This window comes from Callorhinus ursinus, unplaced genomic scaffold, assembly GCF_003265705.2.
Source record: "Callorhinus ursinus isolate GAN/ISIS: 27379988/994484 unplaced genomic scaffold, GSC_fseal_2.0 scaffold11, whole genome shotgun sequence".
Taxonomy (NCBI): Eukaryota; Metazoa; Chordata; class Mammalia; order Carnivora; family Otariidae; genus Callorhinus; species Callorhinus ursinus.
The window spans coordinates 27,212,619-27,235,820 of NW_027397073.1; the positions used below are offsets into that span (position 1 = coordinate 27,212,619).

A 23,202-nucleotide genomic window follows, 5' to 3' on the forward strand; every position below is an offset into this window, starting at 1 on the left:
GGGTGTGCAGTAGGGGTGTGCAGCAGGGGTGTGCTGCAGGAATGTGCTGCAGGTGTGTGCTGCAGGGGTGTGCAGTTGTGTGCAGCAGGGGTGTGCTGCAGGGGTGTGTTGCAGGGGTGTGCAGCAGGTGTGTGCTGCAGGGATGTGCAGTTGTGTGCAGCAGGTGTGTGCTGCAGGGGTGTGCTGCAGGAATGTGCTGCAGGGGTGTGCTGCAGGAGTGTACTGCAGGAATGTGCTGCAGGGGTGTGCTGCAGGAATGTGCTGTAGGGGTGTGTTGCAGGGGTGTGCTGCACCAGCAGCATGGGGTACGAATTGGGTTGTGTGAGCTCTGCCTCGTATAAAACCACACTTTGGGCTTATGCTGAGCTTGCCATCAAGTAAAAACTACACGTTCTTTTTTCACGCAATGTGCTTGTGAGCCAAATCTTGTTTCTTTTGGACAAGTGGAATTATACTTTTGAACCCAGGTGAGCACATGGCATTTATCTCTAGTTACGAGCTTGTTTGTTCAGTTGTCAATAAAGGGCCTGGTTTCAAATTTGAGAAACCTTTCTGAAGGTTTTGCTGGTTTACTCAGTACTCCCAGGTGCAGAAATTGTTTCCCCACTCCTGAGGCTCAGCCTCTGCCTCGGTTTCTCTACACTTCCCACCCTCTGTAACCTCAGCCTCCTCTGACCTTCTGCATCTTATAGGCGTCACGGAACCAGGTACTGATTACTCCGGGCAGTTTTTGCTATTGTGCACTCATCGACTGGCGAACATTTATCAGACACATTCCCACTCTAAGCCAGGCACTTGGATACAAGCCAGGGTTACAAAGATCAATAGGATACCTTATCAGCCTGCTGGAGCTCACCACTCAGGAAGGGAGATAGATCTGTGAACACATAATTACACCGCAGCCTGCCAGGTCCTCTAATGAGGGACACCAACATTGTTTCTTTTGTCTGAACAAGATTCCTGGCCCATTTCACTCACCAACTCCCTCCCAGTCACCCCCAGGCCTCTGCTGAGTTGTCCTACAGAGGGAAGCCTTCCCTAAACCCCAAGCCTGGGTCTGGCATCCTTACCCTGTGCCCCAGGGCCTGCAGAGGTTCTTCCTCCATATGGGCATGGCCTATTCAACTGTGTGTCTTGTCCAGGCACCCAGAAGATCAGGAGGGCAGGGACCAGGGATATGTGGTCGTATTTGTGTTGTTAGTGCCTCGCGAGGGACTTGCCATGTAGTAATTGATGAAGAATTGCTGTAACAGGGCAGAAGGGAGGGTGACCAGGCTGGCAGGGGAGGGTGGTGTGGGCTGGGGGAAGAGGTGTGCAAATATTAAGTAGGGAATCCTTGGAGAGCCCGGGAGAGAGGATGTGTTGTTTCGGCGGAGCCTCAACAAAGGATTGGGATTTGCTAAGCCTTGCTGTAGACTGCAGGCGTTCTAAGCAAAGGCAGCAGCTGGGCAAAACCACAGAGGCAAGGACGTCAGTGAAGGGGTTGCAGGGCATGCCCAGATCATGGGCCCAGAGTACGCAGTGCTTTGGGTGCTCACTGGGAGACGGTCGTCATGTCATTTCATGTGCACGACAGCCCCAAGAGGGACCGGCAATAGCCCCTTTTGAAGAAGGGAGGGCCGGGGCTCAGAGAGGCCACGCGACTGTTCCAAGGTCATCTGACTGACCAGAAGCAGGGCTGAGGCTTCCCTGCTCCATGGTTCCTGTTCCTACTTTGTCCCCTGGGCTGTGTTGCCCCTGGACGACAGCCTAGTTTGGAAACATCCCCGCCCCCCCCGCCCCTCCCTCGCCCTGGAGGCTTTCAGAGCCGAGAGGGCACACAGGGGCCCTTTCAGCCAGTGTTAAGATCTTGGCTCCTGTTAGGGGGAGATTTGTGTTTCCTGTTTACCTGCGGGATGGTGTTTCAAGAGGCGAGCACCTGGACTCCCTCTTAACACGGAGACCTTGGACGCATCCACCCAGGGACTTGAGGTGAGGGTGGGAAGTCCCAGCAGGGATTGCCTGGGGAGCAGACACATGTGCTTTGGCAGGAACCCAAGGTCCCAGCATCTTGTGACATGTGCCGTTTCCTCCGGCACCTCTTGCATGTCTTTAGCACAAGGGAAGGAATCATCCTGAACTGAAACCCTGGCCCCTTGTTGTAGAGTCTCTGATCTCCCTGCCTCGGGACTCTTAAACTCTGGGTCAACAGGAGACCCAGACTCTTCTTGCTGTCCAAAACACCAGCCCTCAATGCTGGGCCACAAGGCCTACTGGCACGCCTCCCAGCTTTGGCACAGCTGGACCTGGGGGATAATCTCCCCTGTGGTCATTCTTTCCCTGCCTTTTATGAGCACCCGGTCTGAGCCTGGCACTGTTCTAGGCTCCTTCACTTCCTGGGGGCTCTTTGGGCAGGTTACTTAATGTCCCAGGTCTCGAGCTCCTCTGCTGCCAAATGAGGCACCTTACCTTCCTCATGGGCTTGAGCATTGAATGAAGTCACACGGGTAGCTTGCCCTGCACATGCCCGATGCATGTTAGACCCTGCTCTCACCAGCCTGGCAAAGGGAGTGTGACTGTGAGGGAGCAGGGTGGGGGCGCTGACCAGTGGCGTGGAAGTGCTCTGGGCATACATCTCGAGGTGATGCAGCAGGGGTGAAGATGTGGTACCCTGACATTGCACCTTTTCTAGCTCACGTTGGCATCTTAGGTCATGTGGGCAGTCACAGCTGACCGTGGTCTGGGGCCAGTGTTGGCCACAGGGCGCTCTCTCCACAGCGCCCATTTAGCTCATCTCTGTCCGTGCTCCCCCCAGCCTTCTCAGGGCCCTGCTCCCCAACAGTCCTCCACCCCAGCTAGGACTTCTCAGCCCAAGCTACCAGCCACAGTAGCCGCCGGGAGCAGAAGCAGCATCCTGGCTCACGAAACTCTCCCACTTCCTTCTGGACCCGTGACCAGCCCATCCCCTCCCCAGCCTTTCCCTGCACCCCCACCAGCTAGGGCGACTGCTGTGATTCGTCTTGCCTTTTGGTTTGTCTGTCAGCCGTGGTTCCGAGCTAGTAAATTCCTCTGAGCACCAAGCTGTGCTCCGGGCTCGCCACCACTGCACGTAGGTGGTGTAAAACGTGGGGTTTGCCCTCGGGAGACTCCAGAAGTTCAGTCCAGGCTGTGACAGCCCAGAAAAGTCCCCTGACTTCCATAGGCCTCCTTAAAACAGGGACAAGGGTCCTTGCTCTGTAGAGCTGTGGTGAGGAGTGAGCGAGCTGCTTGTCCAGGCCTGACACAGAAGTCTTTGAGGGTGACTGTGATCCCTCCACCTGCTTCTCAGGTTTGTGGACCAACTGCAGTCTTGTCCAAGGTCACCCAAGCGGTCAGAGCTCCCAGACCATTTTTCTTCCCGCCTGCACGTTCCCTGGCATCTCCAGCTTTCTAGAAGCAGATTTGTGGGGAGCCCAGAGGGGAAAGACAAGGGAGAGTGTGCGTGAGCCCCTGGGAGATTCAGGGCTGCCCCAGGGCACCGGGTGCTGGGCGTAGGTGGCGTCAGTATGAAGGAGAAGGGCACAGGAGGTAGAAGGGGGTTTCCTGGACGAATTCCTCCCACTTTGCTTTTGCCAAGGGCCCGCCCTGGCCCTCTGCTCAGAGATGCGGTTGGGGATGAGACTGGGACTGCGGGCACCCTGCTCAGGAAGCCCCGGGGCTCCTGCATTGCAGCCAAACCCAGCCTGGTCCTCCTGTCCAGGCCCGCTGCCTCATGGAGGGGCTCATAGGCGAACGTCTCCAGAAGGGTTTCAGAAAGCGGGGCCCCCTCACCCTAGTTCACAGGCCTCTCGGCTGTAGCCGTGAAGCAGTTGCCAGTATGAGAAAAAAGGGTCTTCCTCCCCAAGATGCCTCAGCCTCCCTGGGGAAATCTCGTCTCGACCCACAGCTGGAGCGGTTGTGTGGTTTGGGTTTTGTTCTTGGACACGTGACTGCTCAGGCTTCCTCTAAGTCTTTTTGTCTTTGACTGATTCATAGCAGCTGACCCTCGACAGGAGAAAAAGAAACCCAAACCACCTCCCACCCCAACCTCGCCTCTCTCGAGGTTATGTGACTTCAGCAAGATTTCCCTGCCATTTATGGCACAATCACTGAGCACCAGTGATGCTGGTGCTGGCGGGCTTTTATCCAAGATCTAATTATCCTTCACGACACCCCACGAGGAGCCAGGGTCCCCACTTTACCGACATTCCGAGAAGTTAGGCAACCTGCCCAGGGCCACACAGCTAGTAAATAGAAGAGCCAGGATTCAAAGGTGTGTGTGACGTCAACACTCACGTCTGACCCCCTCTCTTATCAGCCCTGGGTCTGGGTGGGGTCACCTCCTCCAGCCCCCGCCCGCTTTGCCCCCACCACTGGACTGCGTGGTGGGACAAGGGGCAGCATGTGGTGGGGGCCCGTGGGGGCCCAGTCGAGAGCCGCACATCCACCCACACCACTCACTGGGCCCCTCTGCACCTCATCCGTGACAAGGGAATAGAGTAGTTCCTTTTTCAGATGGTTTCGAGGCTTATATCAGGTTCTAATTAAAGGGCCCAGCCCTTGTAAGAGCTATCTGTAGGTGGTTGCTAGAATTATCCAAACCAGACCTGAACTGGACGCTGCCTCTGTTGAATGTTCAAGAGGAAAGAAGAGGAGCTAAGGGTGGGAGTTGATAGTCCAGTCATGGAGACAGGACCCCAGACAAGGGCTGTTGACTAACTCAGAACACCATGATGTCAGTGATGTCACCGTGCGGCACGTGATGGCCCATGGCCCTGCCCGTGGAGGCACCAATTCCGAGTCCAGGGGCAGAGTCTCGGGAGGGACCAGGGCTCAGAGGATTGCCTTTGTCAGTTTTCCCCATTGCCTTCAACTACCTCGTGCATCAGACTGACCCAAGAGAGGGTGCCTGGGTGGTGCGGTCAGTTAGGTGTCCCACTTTTGGTTTCAGCTCAGATCTGATCTCAGGGTCATGAGATTGAGTGCACTCAGCACAGAGGCTGCTTGAGTTTCTCTGTCCTCACCCCCCCTAAAATAAATAAATAAATCTTAAAAAAAAAAAAATGACCTGAGGAGATGGTTGAACATGCTGACTCCTGAGCCCTGCCGCTTGATAGAACCAAAGGATCTGCCTTTAGATGAATGCCCCTCTCCCCACCAAAATTCTCATGCAGATGGTCCGTAACCAAAACACCGTTCCCAGCAACACCAAGTCACTGAGCTGAGTGACCAATGATATTGTTACTTAAGCTGCTGCAAAGAGTTCCCATTCACCCCTCGGGAGTCCCGCTGGGTGCTCAGGGTGCCCTCTCTTACTTGCCCCATTCCCCATGGGAAATCAGCCCCACTCTTACCCCAAACAACCGCGAGCCTCCTCCCCTCCCTTCTGGGCTGTGCCCATCAAGACATAAAGCACTCGGATGACGGCAACACCTGAAGTCCCTCAGAGCCTGGACTGTCCTCCCCGGAGCTTGCCCGTTATCTTCCTTGGATCCTCACAGCAGCGGGTGAGCAGGTGGCCTTTCTACAGGTGGGGTGACGGAGGCGCAAAGAAGTCAGAGGATTGCCCAAAGTCCCCGGAAACCCAAGGCAAAACCCGGGTTTGAACTTGTGACTTCTGTCACCGCGGCTTCCCTCTTTCCTCCTCCACAGGCCTGGAGGCTCTGGGTGAACCCGGTTGCCCCTGGCGCCGGGCGAGAAGACTGTACCTGAGGTCGTGTGAGCATCTATTCTGTTCTGAGCATGGGCCAGAGAGGACAGTGGGAGACTCACCCATCGGGAGGAGGCCCACTAGGCAGGCCAGGAGTCCGACGGACCATTCCATGTTGTGAGCGAGCAGAGACCCCAGGCCGGCCCCACGCTTGGCTAGGCCACCAGGGAGAGGCCTCCCCGGCGAGGCTGTGGGCGAAGGCAGGTGAGGGGATGGGCGGTGTGCCCGGGTCTGCGCCCTGACCGGGCTCCGGGCACGGGAAGAACTGGCGAGAAGCAGTCAGGCGGCCTGGGTATGATTCAGTGAGGCCCGTGGGGTTTAGTCATGTGGAAAACAAACCAGGGAACCACTGGGATGATTTTCCAGGACCAGAAACAGAGAAGTACACGAGGAAGATGAGGGACCTTTTCCCACGGCCACTGGCCCCTTTGGAAAACTTGCTGTTCTTAGGCTGCCTGCCTTCCCTCCCCCCTCCTTCTTTCTTCCTTCCCTCTTTTCCCTCCCGCGGTTTTAGTGTGCCAATATAGGTTTTCGTTTTTTTGGTCTTTTTTTAGAGGGAGAGAGTGTGCACCAGAGGGGGGTGGGCAGAGGCAGGGCTCAGAGCCGGGCTCGATCTCACGACCCTGAGATCATGACCTGAGCCAAAATCAAGAGTCTGAGGCTTAACCGACTGAGCCACCCAGGCGCCCCCAGCGTGGGTTTTCATTTTGACGAAGCCCTCTTACTTGTGGCATACAGATTTTGAAGTGGTTATTCATGGAAGGATAATTATCCCCAAAACGTAGTCATCGTTGACAATGGTTACATTACCAAGTGGAATAAAAGGGAAATAGTAAAATTAGTAAGCAAATCAATTCAGACAAACATGTCAACCTGCTCAGAACATCAAAATGCGAGATAAAAATATCCTACTACAGGGGCAGAAACTTCGTAGCTGTTGCAAAGAGTCATCGGAAAGTTGGACAGAAAAGTGTTGAGGAAGGGGGGCTGGCAAAGATGAGCCAATCCGTAGCTAGAGGGAAATACTTTAGGGATAAAGGCTAATCTGTTAGAGAGAAAGACAGAGACAGAGAGAGAGCTTGGCTCTCAAATACAATAGATCAAAAAAAATAGAAGGTGATTTCTCTCCCATATGTCAGTCCCAAGGTGAGCTGTTTACGTTGGCAGGTGGCTTTCTTCTCCTGGTCATTCTGGGATCCAGGTTCCTCCATACCGGTACACCCTCACCCCCTCCCCCTGGGGCATTGTTAATGCCTTTTAAGGCCAAAGGTGGGAATCAGGCTTGATCAAGGGGAAAGACAGAAACTTTAAGTCAGTTGGCTTGTGTTTTTGGTTATCCATGATCCCAAAGTTGTATACGTCACATCCACTCCCATCCCCTTGGCCCAAACTTAGTCATAGAACCACACCCACTGCAAGGGAGCCCTGGAAGTGAGGTCACTAGCAAGGCGGTCTTATGGCCAGGTTACAATTTATGACCATGGACGAAGGGAACAGGTGTTGCTGGGTAGTTACCTGTCTCTGCCACAAATGCTCGCTAGAACTCTAGAAAACTAACCTTTGGAAAAGAATCGACTCCATAAACTCTAAGATGTCATTGAAGGATGCACCCTTATTTAATATAGCACTAAGAGAGAGAGAGGAGAAAAAAAAACAAAAACCTTTCTACCTTTTTATAATTGTAAGATGCCATTAACTGTAACATGTATCCAGAATTCAGAAACGTGAAAATGTGAAAAAATGGGCATCTTAGAATGAATGAGATATAGTTCCTTTTTAGCTTTTTGGTAATATATTCTCAATAAGAAAAGACTTTTCAGAGGGGCCAGCGTGTCCTCCCGATGCAAGAAGGATCCATAGGGAAGAGATGCCAGTCCATGGTTAGGCCAGGGTTTTGCAGATACTCTTTATCAGGTTAAGGAGGCTTTTCCTTCTACTCCTGGCTTGCTGAGAGTTGTTAGCATGAGTTAGTGTTGGATTTTCTCAAAAACATTTTTTGCTTTTATTGAGATAATTATGAGATTTTTCCTCTTTAGTGAATTACATTGATTGATCTTTCCTAATTGAACCTGCCTTGTATTCCTGAGGTAAACCACACTCGATTGTGATGTAGTATCCCTTTTACATATTTCTGGGTTCAATTTGCTAACATTCTGTTGAGGATTGTTTATGTCCGTGAGGGATATTGATCTGCGGTTTTTGTTTCTTGCAATGTCTGTGTCTGGTTTTGGCATTGGAGTAACGCTGGCCTCATAAAATGAGTCGGGAAATGGGTGCTCCTCTTCTGTTTTCTGAAAGAGATTATGAATTGGTATGACCTCTTCATGAACTATTTGGTAGGATTCCCCACTCAAACCAAATCATCTGTGCCTACAGTTTTCTGTTGGTTGGAAGGTTTAAGACTATGAATTTAATCTTTTTGACAGAGTACTATTCAGATTATCTATTTCTTCTAGAGTAAGTTTTGGTAGGTCATGTATTTCAAGGAAATGGTCCATTTCATCCAAGTTGTTGAATTTATAGGCACAAAATTGTTCATAATATTCCCTTACTGTCTTTTTAATGTCTCTGAGGTCTGTAGTAACATCACCTCTTTCACTCCTGAATTAACAGTACTTTAAATAGCTCAGATTCAACAAATTTTGAACCTGTATCATGTCCGCGGTACTGTGCTAGACACGCTCCGATGTATGGAAGAACAGCTTCCAGTAGTGGTTTCCAGTGTAACTGAGTGTGCTGTGATTGATGACTCGGCTCTCAGCCCCAAGCCTCTGTCTCTATACCCTGCTGCAGGTGCTGAGGCTGACACTCTGCAAACCACATTTCTCAGACACGCTTACTGGCTGGCGGAAGGCACTAGAGAGAGACTGGGAGCTGGAACCTGGGCTTCCAGTTCCTGTTAGCATGGCTCCAGCACCTGGTGAGAGTTCTGGGTCCAGCCTCTGGGTTCTTTTGACAATGGAAGCCTGCTGAGTCCCCTCAGGGCTACAGCACCAGTCAGGCATGTCTGTCCCCCTCCCACCCTATCATCTGAGCATTAGTTGCCCCCTTCATCTAGCTGGCCATCAGCTGTGCAGGGCCCCTTCCTCTGAGCTCCTAAACCTCAGTAACCTTACCTCCCCCTTCCCCCCCAGCCCTGGGAGGGGTAGCTGCTTCTTCTAGGTACTAATACTTGGGCTGCTCAGAATCTCCTATTTTCTCATTTATCCTTCAATTATCTGTGTAACCGGGGGGTTATACTGTGTTTGATACGTGAACTCGGCAAATCTCAGTTTAAGAGGTTAATTCTCCCCAAGGTCATCTCTAAATTCAACAATCTCAATCAAAATATCAATAGGCTTTTTTTCTTCCCCTACAAGCATATTCTTAAAATTTATACGGAAAGACAAAGGAGCTAGAAGAGCCAGAATTGTTTTTCAGAAAAGAAGAATGTGTTGGGAGGACTGTTGTTAACATGATTTCAAGAACCATGATAAAGGTGCAGAAACTAAGATAATGTGGTATTGGTGGGATGAGAGCCACAAAGATCACTGAGACAGAACTGAAAGCCCAGAAACACCAATGCAGCCGACTGATTTTTTTTTAAGGATTTTATTTATTTATTTGAGAGACAGAGAATGAGAGATAGAGAGCACGAGAGGGAAGAGGGTCAGAGGGAGAAGCAGACTCCCCGCCGAGCAGGGAGCCCGATGCGGGACTCGATCCTGGGACTCCAGGATCATGACCTGAGCCGAAGGCAGTCGCTGAACCGACTGAGCCACCCAGGCGCCCCAGCCAACTGATTTTTGATAAAAGTCCAAAAGCAATTCGATGGAGAGAGGACAATCTTTTCAACAAATGGTTTTGGAACAATTGCATGTCCCTCTACCAAAATAAATAAATAGATAGATAAATAAATAAATATAAAAAAAGGACCTTGACCCATAACTCACACCTTATACAAAAATTAACCAAAAATATAGTATAGGCCAAAAGGTAAAATGTAAAACTGTAAAATTTCTATGGGAAAACAGGGAAGAAATCTTTGTAAGCTTAGGTTAGGCAAAGAGTACTAATTAAAAAATGATAAACTGGATTTTGTTAAAATTAAAAATATTGACTCTCCCAAAGACACTGTTAAGAGAATGAAAAGACAAGCCACAGACTGGGAGAAAATATCTGCAAATCACATCTCTGACAGAGGATCTGTGTCCGGAATATACAAAGAACTCTCAAAAACCAACAATAAGAAAAGAATAATTAAAAAAAAAATCAGTAGGTTCAAACAGACACTTCACCAGAGAAGATCTATGGATGGCCAATAAGCTCATGAAAACACACTCAAAGTCATTAGTCATTAAGGAAATGCAAATTAAATTTACAATGAGATACTGCTCCACGCCCATTAGAATGGCGAAAATAAAGGATACTGACAATAAGTGTGCTGAAGAGCCCAGTACAACTGACCTGGCATGAATTGCCGGTGGGAATGCAAAATGGTACTGTGCACTTCAGCAGACAGTCTATCGGTTTTCGTACAAAGTTAGAGAAGCTAAGAAGTCCTTACCATGCAGCCCTGCAATCTGCTCCTAGGTATCTCCCCGCTGAAATAAAAATTTGTTTTCAAAAAAGTCCGTGTGAGAATGTTTATAGCATATGTATTCATACTCACCCTAAACTAGAAACAGCTACATGTCACTCACAGTGAGCGACAATCTGTCATACATGCATACAGCAGAGTGCTATCAGTAAACCACTGATTTACACAACAGCATGGATGAACTAAATGCATCTTGCTTGGTGAAAGAAGACAGGCTCAAAAGGGTACATACGGTAAAATTCCGTTCATGGAACAGGCAAAATCAAAGGGACAGAAAACAGATCAGGGTTACGTACCTGGGTAGGGTCTGGCGAAGGGGTTGACTACAATGGAGCTGCAGGAGGGAATTTGGGGGCGATGGAACTGTCCCGTATCATGCCTTGGGGGAGTGAACACGTGATTCTGTTTGTCCAATTACAAGAGCAAACGCACAGAATTCTACACCGCGAAGGATGGATTTTACATATGTAATTTAAAGAAATTAACCAGGATATGGGGAGAAGCCCAAATGGAATACGAAAGATAACAAAACACCTGAATGTATTACAAAAGAATAACTTAGCCCACAGGAGAGAATACAGAACTAGCCTCAATTTCTTTGGAAAACTGTTTTGACTGAATGCCCAGGTTAAGACAAAACACCGCGCATAATCACTGTACCGTAGTTAGTAAATTTGTTTCTCATAAGGATAGAGCTAGAGGTTCTGAAACTATGTATGTGTACATGAGGGTTGAACAGATAAGCAGATATGATGTAGGTAATGAGCCAGATTTCTCTCTGCTGAAGAAAAAAGCTACAGGTAAGGAAAGGGGAAAGGCTAGTGTGACCCTTATTACATTGGATTGGAATTGGAAGTGTCAGAATAAAATCCTGGTTTTAAAGTGTATATACAGATAGATCCAGAGCCCATAGGGCTGTTAGTACAAAGGCCGGCAGGTTGAGGGGTGTCTAACACTCATAGATAGCGGCTACATATATAAATATATAAAAACATACACACACATACATGCATATAACACTGGCATATTGACATAGGTGTATATATATATACATAGTGGCGGCTCAATTAAATGACTCTCTGTATTTGTGTTATTGGTCAATAAGCTGATGCCGCCCTTCCCCAGTCTCTCTGGACTGGCCCATTTGTGGCTTTTCAGTAAGGTGTCTATAACTTACTATCCAAACCAGGACATGTTTGTCTGGGACAGGTGCTGGACTGTTGGGACCACCAGTATGAGAGTCATAAACTCGTGACTGTCCTGGGCCAATCAGACATGTGGTCACTCCTCTAGAAACAGCCCGCACTATGCATTTCTTGGCAGAATCTCTCAAAGGTTTTATGCATCTATGTATGAATACTGGGGTGGTGGGGGAGAGTGGAGGGCGGGAGAAGGCGTTCATCTTCCCAGTTATCAAAGGCAGAATATTGCCCTTTCCTTTTGAGTTCCTTTGCTTCAGTTTTGTTGGGAGTCACCATCTGAGAGGATTGGGGTGTATGTGTACCAGCTTCTGAGGATGAGCTGTAAATTGATGCCAGTGTCCTTGTAGTTGAGGAAACACGGAGAGTACGAATCAGGGGCCATTGTGATTTATATGCTCAGTAATGTTGTGCAGTATACAACCTGCACAACTGTATGTGGTCACCCTGTATGAATACTTGGGAGAAGGAAGGTTTGGAACATGAAACCAGGATTGTTTCTGGGGTACTTGGGGCCCTTTTCTGTCACCTGACACTCCTAATCGGGTTTAATCTGGTGAACCCCCCCAAGCCGGCCTAGGTCAGTGGAAGTAGGGTGTAAACCTCAGGAGGGGCAGTGAGTGGAAATGTAGCAGCAAGGAGCAATGGCAGAAGGAACCTGCAGCAATTTCCAGTTGGAGGCCACAGGGTTACAGGCTGATAGGATTTTCTTTTTGCACCTGCTGATTCCATGTCCAGGTAAAATAACGCCCCAGTTCACGGACAGGGCCATCTGCAAGGTTCGGGTGGCCGGGAAGCCGAGGACGTCAAATCAGATCTCTGCTGAGAGGCTTCCAGAAAGAAGGGCATTCCCCTGAGACATGGCAGGAGGAGTCTGAGGCTGAGGGCAGGCCAGTGGGGCAGCAACTCACACCACTTCGGGAAAAGGACCGACAGCTCAGGGTTTCCTAAGTCATTCTCTACCCGCATAAACGAGGCAACGTCCTCTCGCTAGTTCTGAATGAAGATGGGGCTGGTTGTTGCTTTCCTAGTCTTCTTTCCATTTCCTCTTCCCTGGGAACCCCAATTTTTTAATAAAAATCTCTCTGTGTCACATGCCCCTCTACGCTATAGATCACACGGGAAGGGTCATGTGGCCTCCCGGCAGGGCCACCTTTCTGCATCAGATGGCGCTGTGCTGACTTCTAGCTCTGCAGCTCACGACAGTGTGACTTTGGGCAAGAATTATTTTCTCCGTAAAGCATGGGCAGTGGTGGCCTCCTCATGGTGCTGCAGTGAGGACAACAGGGCGAACTTCACCAGAGACCACGGCTGGTGCCTGCTCATAGTAAGAATGGCATTAATCTTTAGAAAGGGGTAGGATCATCTTATTATTTTGCCCCCCCCCCCTTGTTTGGAACATGCACAGATTCAGATTCTGATAAAAACCAGTATGAATTCAAGAGTCAGATGGGAGATAGTAGCAGAAAATAGATACCTATCAGAGGTCAAAATGATTGCAAGAACTTTAGAAATGTTTGGCTAGCTAATTAGCAAACTCATCTTTTGTTCGTAAAAGCAGGTCCTCTGAGGATCTGGACAATTGCTCATGATTTCAGTTACTTTGGGAAGCAGTGCAATTGCTTTTAAAAATATCATTATTTAACTTTAGACATCGATCTCTTTACTGCGTACTCAGTACTCCCCAAATCCTCACCCTCCTCCCGCTCTCCCTCCCAAGCTGCTCAGACAGCACCCCTTGCGCCCCACAGCTGTGCATCTTCCCTGGCTATGAGCTCCAAAGATCCAGACCTTTCTCCTCTCTGTGCTTCAAAGCTGCCCTTCCTCAGAGAGGAGTTGTTGGTCGATGAAACAAAGCAGAGTTCATAAACAGTATGCAAAAGAGAGGGAACATAGCACATCTAAGAAAAAGGCATTTCAGATCACTGGAGAGAAATGGATTCTTTAATAACTGATGCTGGGAAAACCAGTTAGTCTAAAAAATAAAACTAGATATTGTCCTTACTTTCTAATCTATATTCCAGATGGTACAATTACCTGAAGGTAAATGTTGAAACCATAAAAGTGCTAGTAGAAGGCATGAATGACTTTTAAAGATACTTACTTTATTTGACAGGGAGAGAGAGAGAGAGCACAAGCAGGGGAAGCCCAGGCAGAGGGAGAGGGAGAAGCAGCCTCCCTGCGGGGCTTGATCCCAGGACCCTGAGACGGTTAAGCAGACGCTTAACCGACGGAGCCAACCAGGCGCCCCAAGGGCATGAATGACTTTTACAATGAACATGAAGTGGAGATCTTTCCAACTTTGGGGAAAAAAAAAAAACCAGAAATCATAAAACGAAATGTTGATACTTTTGATCTTGTAAGAAATCCACTTTAAACTTGACTAGTTCAAAACTTAAACATTTTGTATGGGGAAAAAAAGGCACAAGGCAAATGACAAAATGAGGGAAAACATTTGCAGCATATATGATAAAGACACGATTTCCTTTGTTTCACACATTAATAAGGTATAGGATATTTCATAGAAAAGAAATGAAAATGGCTGATAAACTTAATGCTGACTTTAAAACAGCAAATCAACTCCACAATGAAATACCTTGTTGGACCTATCGGGTGGGCAACATTTTTTAAAGCTACATTAAAACCTTGCAATACCGAGGGTAGGGAGATGGGCTCTCAGTAACACAGACGAATGTATCAACCAGTCATCTTTTTTGGAAGATGAATTGACAGAATCAGGATTGCAAATGTGTATATCCTCTCTTCCGGAAATTCTACTCCAAGAACTTTATTTTTTGCCTAAGCTGGCAAAAATATACATACTAGAATCTTCCTTGCAGCATTAGTTTGTTATAGTAAACAACCTATACGACCATCGGCAGGGGCTGATGAAGTAATGTAGATATCCTACGACTGGATGCTTTGAATTTATTTAACGGTCGGGATAGATCTCTATGTGCTGACTTAGGAGGATTCTTAAGATAGAGTATTAAACGGAAAGAGCACAGTGTAGAATAATACATATAGATAGTGAGATTTTAGCTCTGTTAAGGAGAAAGGACTACCACCTTTTGTATGTGTAGATAATTTCTGGAAAGACTCAGAAGAAAATTAAAGGTGATTGCATCTGGGGAGTTGAGATGATTTTAATATATGTCCTGAAGTATACTCCTCCCCTCAAAGGGTGAAGCCTAATTCCTCTGTGGCTGACTTAGTGACTTGTATCTAATGAGTAGACTATGGCAAAAGTGGTACCGTGACTTCTGAAACTGAATCTTAAAAGTCATTGTGGCTTCCTTCTCACTCTCTCTTTTGGATCATGCACTCCGGGGGAAACCAGCTGCCTCTTAAAAATTATTATTTGAACATTTTTTAGAATTCCATTTTAATTTCCGTGTTGGTAGTTTTGCTATATTTCATTGCATCCCCCACCCCTGTGGCTCTCTAATAATCACGATATACCGTCTTAACTTTCACAGCCTAATTGAATATTGTCCTACTTTACATAAATATAGAACCCTTGCAACATAGAGGTCCACTGATCACCCCCCAGTGGAATAGAGATCTGACACAGAACATTTCCTTTATATGACATCTGACATGTACCTATGTTATAAATACAAGGCAGTGTTACAATTTTTGTTTTGAATAGTCCTATGTGTTTGAAAGAAATTAAGATGGAAAAACCAGTCTTTTACATTTACCGGATATTTATCATTTTGGATGCCCTTCATTCCTTCCTCAAGATTCACATCTTCATTTGGTCTCATTTCTCTTAGACAGCCTGAAGAATTTCCTTTAGCATTTCTGTAACACAGGTCTGCTGGTGACAAATTCTTTTAGTTTTCTTTTATCTGAAAAATCTTTATTTTGCCTTCAGACTTGATAAATATTTTTTTCCTGGATACAGAATTCTGGGCTAGATATTTTTTTTCTTTCTTTCAGCCCTCCAAGATGCTGATCTACTGTCTTCTGGCCTCCATCATTTCTGAAACCAGTTATTTGAATCACTGTTGCCTTCTTTGTAAAATGTTGCTTTCTCTGCACCCTTTCAAGATGGTCTCTCTACCATTGGTTTTCAAAAGTTTGACTCTAATGTGCCCAGGCATGGTTTTCTTTTATTTAACCTGCCTGAGGCTTGCCGATCTTCTCAAGTGTGTAAATACATTTCTTTCCCCAAGTTTGGGGATTTTTTGGTCATTATGTCTTCAAATATTTTTTTCTATCCCGTTCACTTCTCTTTTCCTTCTAGGATTCCGACTGCATGTATGTTAGACCTTTCAATATTATCCTATGGGCCCTATTGTTTTTCCCTGTATTCTTCAGGTTGGATGTTTTATACTGATCTCTCTTTAGATTCACTGACTCTTTCCTCTGTTTTCTCCATTCTGTTAAGCCCATCCAATTAATTCTTTAAAATAGTACAGAGGGCCTGGGTGGCTCAGTTGGTTAAGCAACTGCCTTCGGCTCAGGTCATGATCCTGGAGTCCTGGGATCGAGTCCCACATCGGGCTCCCTTCTCGGCAGGGAGTCCGCTTCTCTCTGTGACCCTCCCCCCTCTCGTGTGCTCTCTCTCTCAAATAAATAAATAAAATCTTAAAAAAAAAATTTTAGATAGTGCATTTTTCAGTCATAGACTTTCCATTTGATTCTTTTTTATGGTAGCTTTTATTTATCTGCTAGCATTATCTTTTCATGTTCCTTTACATCATTTAGCAGAGTCAAAATTGCTGCTCTAAAATCATTTTCTGCCCATTTCAACATCTGCATTGTCTTGAGCTTGGTTTTTGTTGAATGTCTTTCATCTTTGGCATGGGTCACATTTTCTTCGTATGTCCAGAGATTTTTGGATTGTCTTCCAGATAGTATGATTGTTATGTTGGAGAGTCTGGATCTGCTGTATTCCTTCAAAAAGGTTTGAATTTTTGCTTTAGCAAATAATTAACTTGGTTGGGCTCAAACTGCAAACTCTGTTTCAAGGGTGACACCTCAACTCTCAGTTCGGCTGTCTTATCCCTAGCTGGGCTGCCTAAAGTCTGTCCTGCATACAGGTGACTAGGGGCCAGTCACTGAGCAGAGTCTACACCTGAAAGTTGAGACTTTTTCTCTCTGTCCCTCGCCTTTCCTGGATTCCACCTTACTTTCCAGCAGCTGTGGTTATCCCCAAATTCTGGTCACCCCTGGTTCTGGTTCTTCAGGCCAAAAAGACTGTGGAGTCTCTATCAGTCTTAGTTACCCCTCGGGACACTGACTGCAGCTTGCCCCCAGGCTGAGAGTCGTAAAAACAGGGTACTCACCTCATGCTGTTTCCTTCTTCCAAGTATCAACTTCCCTCTAAATCTGTGTCTCTTGTATAGTCTCCAGAACCTTCAGCTTTCAGGTGTTTCTGTTTTTTTGTGTTTTTTTTTTTTTTTGGTCCAGAGCTGATAGTTGTTATTTTCAGGAAGGCTGGTACAGTACAAGCTTACTCATCCATACCAGAGGTAGAACTCAGCCCAGAACCTGGATTCTTCACCAGATATACTGACTGTCACTTAATAAAATGCTGATCTGGCTTCATCAAATAGTCTAGAAAGGATCCTTGCCCTGAGAAGTGTCTGAAACAGTGGGGTTTTAGACACTGTATAAGGCTGGTGATGTTTTGGGCGCCTGGGTGGCTCAGTGGGTTAAGCGACTGCCTTCAGCTCAGGTCATGATCCTGGAGGCCCGGGATTGAGTCCCGCATCGGGCTCCCTGCTCAGCAGGGAGTCTGCTTCTCCCTCTGACCCTCTTCCCTCTCGTGCTCTCTATCTCTCATTCTCTCCCTCTCAAATAAATAAATAAAATCTTAAAAAAAAAAAGAAGACTGGTGATGTTTTTTGAAGGATAATTTTTGTCAATGCTTGTCCATCTGTAGATAAGGGCCCTTTTTTTTTTTCTGAAGAGACAGTAATGACCATGTAGGCAAACAGGAGATGCTGACTCATCTCAGGTTAAGCCAGGCTTTGAGGATGACTCACTCTGCCTTCAGAGACGGGGGAAAGGTCAAGTGGGTGGGTCTTCTGCTAATGGTTGGCTCTGACTTGACTAGATTTAGAACAAATTGATTCTGATTTGGGAAAGGTATGAACTTGATTTTCCAGGTCATTAGGAGGCATCTTCTGTTCCCTTTTATTTACCATCTAGAAGGCAGGAGATCCTAGGAAGTGATTAGAAACAAGCAAATAAATGCAATTTGTATGAAGTCATTCAGTCACGCAGAGCACTGTTGGGGGTGGAAGGTGAGGGAGGTGTTCGGGGGACCATGGGGAGAAGTCAGAGGCCAGAGGCACAACTGGGCCCTGTTTAGTCACCCCTTCTTCCTTTCTGTGAGCGCCGAGGTGGGGGTTGGATGTTTGGGGGTAGTTAGGAAGGACCTGAGTCTCACAGATTGGTGCCAGCATTTGTCATAGTTTTGGTCTTCTGTGACTTAGGAGCTTTGGGGCTGTTGGAAGGGCTCACTTTTCTCTTCTATAAAACTATGGCCATGGATTAGATGTGCTTAAAGGACCCTTCTGGTGCCATGAATCTCCAGAGAGGAGCCTCTCCACCTTATCAGCCCTCGCCAGAGGGGAGATTATGGGAATGGGAGCCAAGACAGGAACAGTTGGGGCCCAGGAGAGAGTGGACACTGGAGGGTGACATGCCAGAGGCCAAAGGCATCATCACCCTCCCTATTTACCTTTCCTCCAGGTCCACCCTAGAGCTGAGGGTGGGCGTGGGCAGGACCCAGAGAATCTCACGGTGCGGTGAGGAAGTGCAACTCTCTCTGCAGTGGGCACTGCCCTCACCTCCCAGGAGAGCTTAGAAGGGCAAAGGGAGCCAAATCCTCCCTTGGGCCCCACCTGAAAAACCACCAACTGGGCTTCCTCTCACTGGGCTCAGCCCCCGCTTCCAACCTTGGGAAGGAAACATGCAGTTCTTCTCACTAGCTTGTCCCTCCTGGGGGCTGGGACTCCAGGTGGCTTAAAACAGTGGGAGAAGGGGAGAGGGAGGGGTTGAAGGAGGAGAGGAAACAGAAGGGGATGGTGGAGGGGGTGGAGGGCCAATGTCACCAGTTCTGTGTTGTGGATTCTGCTCAGCTCAGCGACCCCTTTTCTCTGCCCCCCCTCCCCTCAGTTTGGAAAGGTCCTCTGTTTGCATCTCTAGTTTATTAACTATCAAGTTTGTGCTCACCAGCACTTTCCATCAAACTTAAAAAAGTAGGAGGAGGATGCTTTGCCATCTGTTCACTCTCTCTTTACAAATTTTTCTGATTTCCCCACAACCAATTTCCCCTCCTTCCAAAGAGCTGTCAGCGCTGGCCCTTCTCAGAGGCTTTCTCTGATTAGAGCAGGGGGCTCAGGTGGTGGCTCTGAAGGTATTTGGTTTCAGCTTGCAACCCTGCCTGTCCTCAGCCCCAGATCTCCTTGCTCTGGGATGTCAGAGGTCCTGGTTCCTGAGCCAGCCGGTAGAAGGGACAGCTCTTTCCCCAGGTCGAAAGTGCAGTGGAGGAGGGTGAAGTTCCAAGATCAGAGGGTGACCTGGCCTACATGTTTCTCAAGAGATGGGACCTCCAATGACCACTGTGCTCAGTGAACTATCTCACCAGCTTTTGTTTTTATTTTTACTTTTTAGCTATTCCTCCCCAGCCATCATGGTGCTGCATGCACATTGTAGACATTTTGAGTAATACAGAAAATGATAGAGATTGTAGGAAATCACCCATAGGTGTATTACCCACGGGTAACATTGGCATCTTCCCTTCCAGTCCCCTTCCTTTTGCATCAGTTCTTTTTTTTTTTTAAGATTTTATTTTTATTATTTATTTATTTGAGAGAGAGAATGAGAGAGAGAGAGAGAGCATGAGAGGGGGGAGGGTCAGACGGAGAAGCAGACTCCCCACCGAGCAGGGAGCCCGGTGTGGGACTCGATCCCAGGACCCTGGGACCATGACCTGAGCCGAAGGCAGATGCTCAACCGACTGAGCCACCCAGGCGCCCGCATCAGTTCTTTATATATGAGATCAAAGAGCACAAACTCTGTTCTCCACTCCTTTTACAACTTAACCCTATACCAGTAGGATTGTCCTATGATATGAAGATTCTGTAAGCATCATTTAAAATGGCAGCATGACGTCCTGTCCAAAGGATATGCCTATTTTACTTAACAATGGGCCTATTTTTTTGGTTATGCAAGGTGTTTCCACTTTTAAGTTATTATAAATGAATCTGAAAATAACATATTGGTGCACAAGGCTTTAGGACAGATTCCAGGAGTGCGACAGCCAGAAGGACTGGTTTCCCTTAATCCTAGGCAGGCTGAGCTTTTCCCAGCCTCCAGTCCTTCAGCCCCATTATGAGCCTCAGGCCTATTCTTAAGTCAGTTACTATATTTCACCTCAGAACTTTCTCAAAGTCTGTATCAGTTCACATTCCTACCAGCACTGGATGGGCATCCAGGTTATTTGGAAAGGCCACTTGCAAGCTAGAAAAACCTTTATGTTGCTTTGATCGCAAGGAAAGTTATGCACCCTGATCCCCATCATGGCCAGTCCCCTGAGCCTGTGCCCCAAATAGTTACAGTATTAACTGTCACTAGAGAACCAATAATTCCTTGGCGAAGGCCAACTTTGTTCTGAGTGCTCCGTATATAGAATCTAATCCTCACAGCAACCCTGAGAGATAGTGACATTCCCATTTTATAGATGAAGAAAGAGGGGCTCAGAGAAGAGAAAGAATCCTTCCAAGGGCACATGAGTGAGAGACAGAGAGGTGTAGACCCAGATTGTCTAGTCCCTAATACCCTGCTGGTGCTGCACATCACAGGGGGGTCAAGGAAGGGGGCAGCGCACTGAGACTAAGTGCTAAGCTGGGCTTCCTAAGGGCTTGGGAGTCAGGGGTGAGTGTGAGGTGGGGGTTGCTCTGGTTTTGGTTTTGGTTGTGGTTTTGGCCTCACCACCTGGGTCATCTGCCACTGAGATCGAGGCCGACTGGTGCCTGAGGGCTGTCTGCTCAAGGCTGTGTTCCTGGAAGGACAGATCTTATAATTTGTTTTTATCTTCTAGCTTGGAGATATAATTGACATATCGCATAAGTTTAAGGTGTACAAGGTAGTGATTTGATATATGTATGTATTGCAAAATGATGATCACAATAAGGTTAGTTTTTTTTTTTTAAGATTTTATTTATTTATTTATTTGAGAGAGAGAACAAGCAGTAGGGAGGGGCAGAGAAGGGAGAAGCAGACTCCCCGCTGAGCCGGAAACCTGACACAGGGCTTGATCTCAGGACTGGGAGATCATGACCTGAGCTGAAGGCAGACGCTTAACTGACTGAGCCATCCAGGTGCCCCCACAATAAGGTTAGTTAACACATCCATCACTATACACAGTTACAATTTTTTTTTTTTTTTTTGGTGCTGAGAATTTCTCAAATCTACTCTAGCAACTTTCAATTATACAGTATAGTATATTGTTAACTACAGTCACCATGTTGTACATTACATCCTTACAATTTACTCATCTTATAACTGCAAGCTTGGACACTTTGACCACCTTCACCCCATTGGCACCTCCACCACTGGCAACCACCAATATTCTTTCTGTTTCTGAGTTTGGTTTTTTAGATTCCACATATAAGTGAGATTACACAGTCTTAGTCTGACTCATTTCACTTAGCGTAATGCCCTCAAATTTCATTCATGTTGTTGCAAAAGGCAGGATTTCCTTTTTTATGGCTGAATAATATTCCATTATAGCTATATCTCCGTATCACATTTTCCTTTATATATAAATCACATTTTCTTTATCCATTCGTTCATTGATGGACACTTAGGTTGTTGCTATGTGTTGGGTTATTGGGAATAGATTGATTTAATTGATTTCATTTTATTTCATTTTATTTATTTATTTTTAAAGATTTTATTTATTTATTTGACAGAGAGAGACACAGTGAGAGAGGGAACACAAGCAGGGGGGGTGGGAGAGGGAGAAGAAGGCTTCCCATCGAGCAGGGAGCCCGATGTGGGACTCGATCCCAGGGCCCTGAGATCATGACCTGAGCCGAAGGCAGACGCTTAACGACTGAGCCACCCAGGCGCCCTGATTTAATTTATTTTAGAGAGAGAGAGAGAGAGAGAGAGAGAGAGTGGGGTGAGGGACAGAGGGAGAGAATCTCAAGCAGACTTTGTGAGGAGCGTAGAGCCCAACATAGGGCTCACTCTCACAACCCTGAGATCATGACCTGAGCCAAAATCAAGAGTCAGATGCTTGACTGACTGAGGCACCCAGGTGCTCCTGGGCTGTTGGGAAAAATGCTGCAATGAACATGGGGGTAGGTATCTCTTCAAGATAGAGATTTTCTTTCCTTTGGATATATACCCAGAAGTGGAATTGCTGGATCATATGGTAGTTCTATTTTTAATTTTTTGAGAAAACTCCATCCTGTTTTTTTATAGGATCTACATTCTAGAAAATTCTACATTCCCACCAACAGTGCACAGGGATTCCCTTTTCTCTGCATCCTCGCCAAGTCTGGGTATCTCTTGTCTTTTGGACAATAGCCATTCTAATAGGTGAAGTGGTAGCGCATCGTGGTTTTTGATTTGACAAATCTTGTCATAATTTTAATGCAGGTGGATGGAGACTTTCCAAAGCTGCTGCTTCTGTCCCAAATCCAAGGTCCAGGCTGCAGGGGACCAGGGACCTCATTTGCCTGAGTAGAGGTGGTGCAGCTGCTCTCTACTGTCTTGGGGGGAAAAAACAGTCTTAATTTAATATCCTTGGACATGTAACCTCCTGCAAACACAAATTTAATAGCTGAAAAAATATGATTATGTATATGCTCATCTGTGCACAGTTTTTTCTTTTTGGTTTACTCTTCCTTCACCCTTCCCTCTGTTTCTCCTTCTATATCGTGTCCTGCCCCAGCCAGGTGAGCCAAGGTCAAAACTACTGTCCCTCCTGCCATAGTTCTTCATGTTCTTGAATGCTTACATGTACGTGCATGTACAGATATGTGTGCCTATCCTGTATGTGATGTGGACCCAAATAGTACATGTACAGCAATATTTGGTGATTCATTTATTAAAATGAATCCAGTTAGGACCTCCTGATTGTATTTGCTTTTTTTTATCCAACCTTGCTTCCCTGAGACCCCTTTAAGCCACCTGTTATATGTCTAATTTATTCCGTTAAATAGTAGCATAATATTCATGATGTGGTTGTATTCCCCCATTAATGGTAATTCCATTTGTTTCCATTTTTTTCCTCACTATAAGCCCTGCTGCCCCAAGTGCTCTCACACACATGTACTAGTGATTTTATCTCTATAGGATGGATTTCCAGCAGGGGGATTGCGAGATCAAAAGTCATACGCTTTTGGAATTTTAGTGATAGCATTAGATGGCTGTCTAAAATGGTTGTGATATTTTTAAAAAAAATATCTTATTTATTTATTTGTCAGACATATATATAGAGAGAGCACAAGCAGGGGGAATGGCAGGCAGAGGGAGAAGTAGGCTCCCTGCGGGACTAGATCCCAGAACCCTGGGATCATGACTGGAGCCTTAACCAACTGAACCACCCAGGCATCCCAAATGATTGTGATATTTTATATTTCCACAGACAACATAGGACAGTTTGTCTGCATCCATACCAGCAACAGGAGTTACAGCTTTTCATTTTTTTGCCCTTCAAAAGGGCATAAAGTGATATTTTG

General features: G+C 46.8%; 1 protein-coding gene across 1 annotated transcript in view; it reads right to left on the bottom strand.

The window, feature by feature from the left end:
• SIGLEC15 (sialic acid binding Ig like lectin 15) overlaps nt 1-5,821 on the bottom strand; it is a 15,433-nt gene extending 9,612 nt beyond the window's left edge. Inside the window, exon 1 of the mRNA XM_025886864.2 lies at nt 5,770-5,821. Within this exon, the coding sequence (XP_025742649.1) occupies nt 5,770-5,821 (52 nt within the window). The remainder of the gene's footprint in view (nt 1-5,769) is intronic.
• Nucleotides 5,822-23,202: the final 17,381 nt, after the last annotated feature.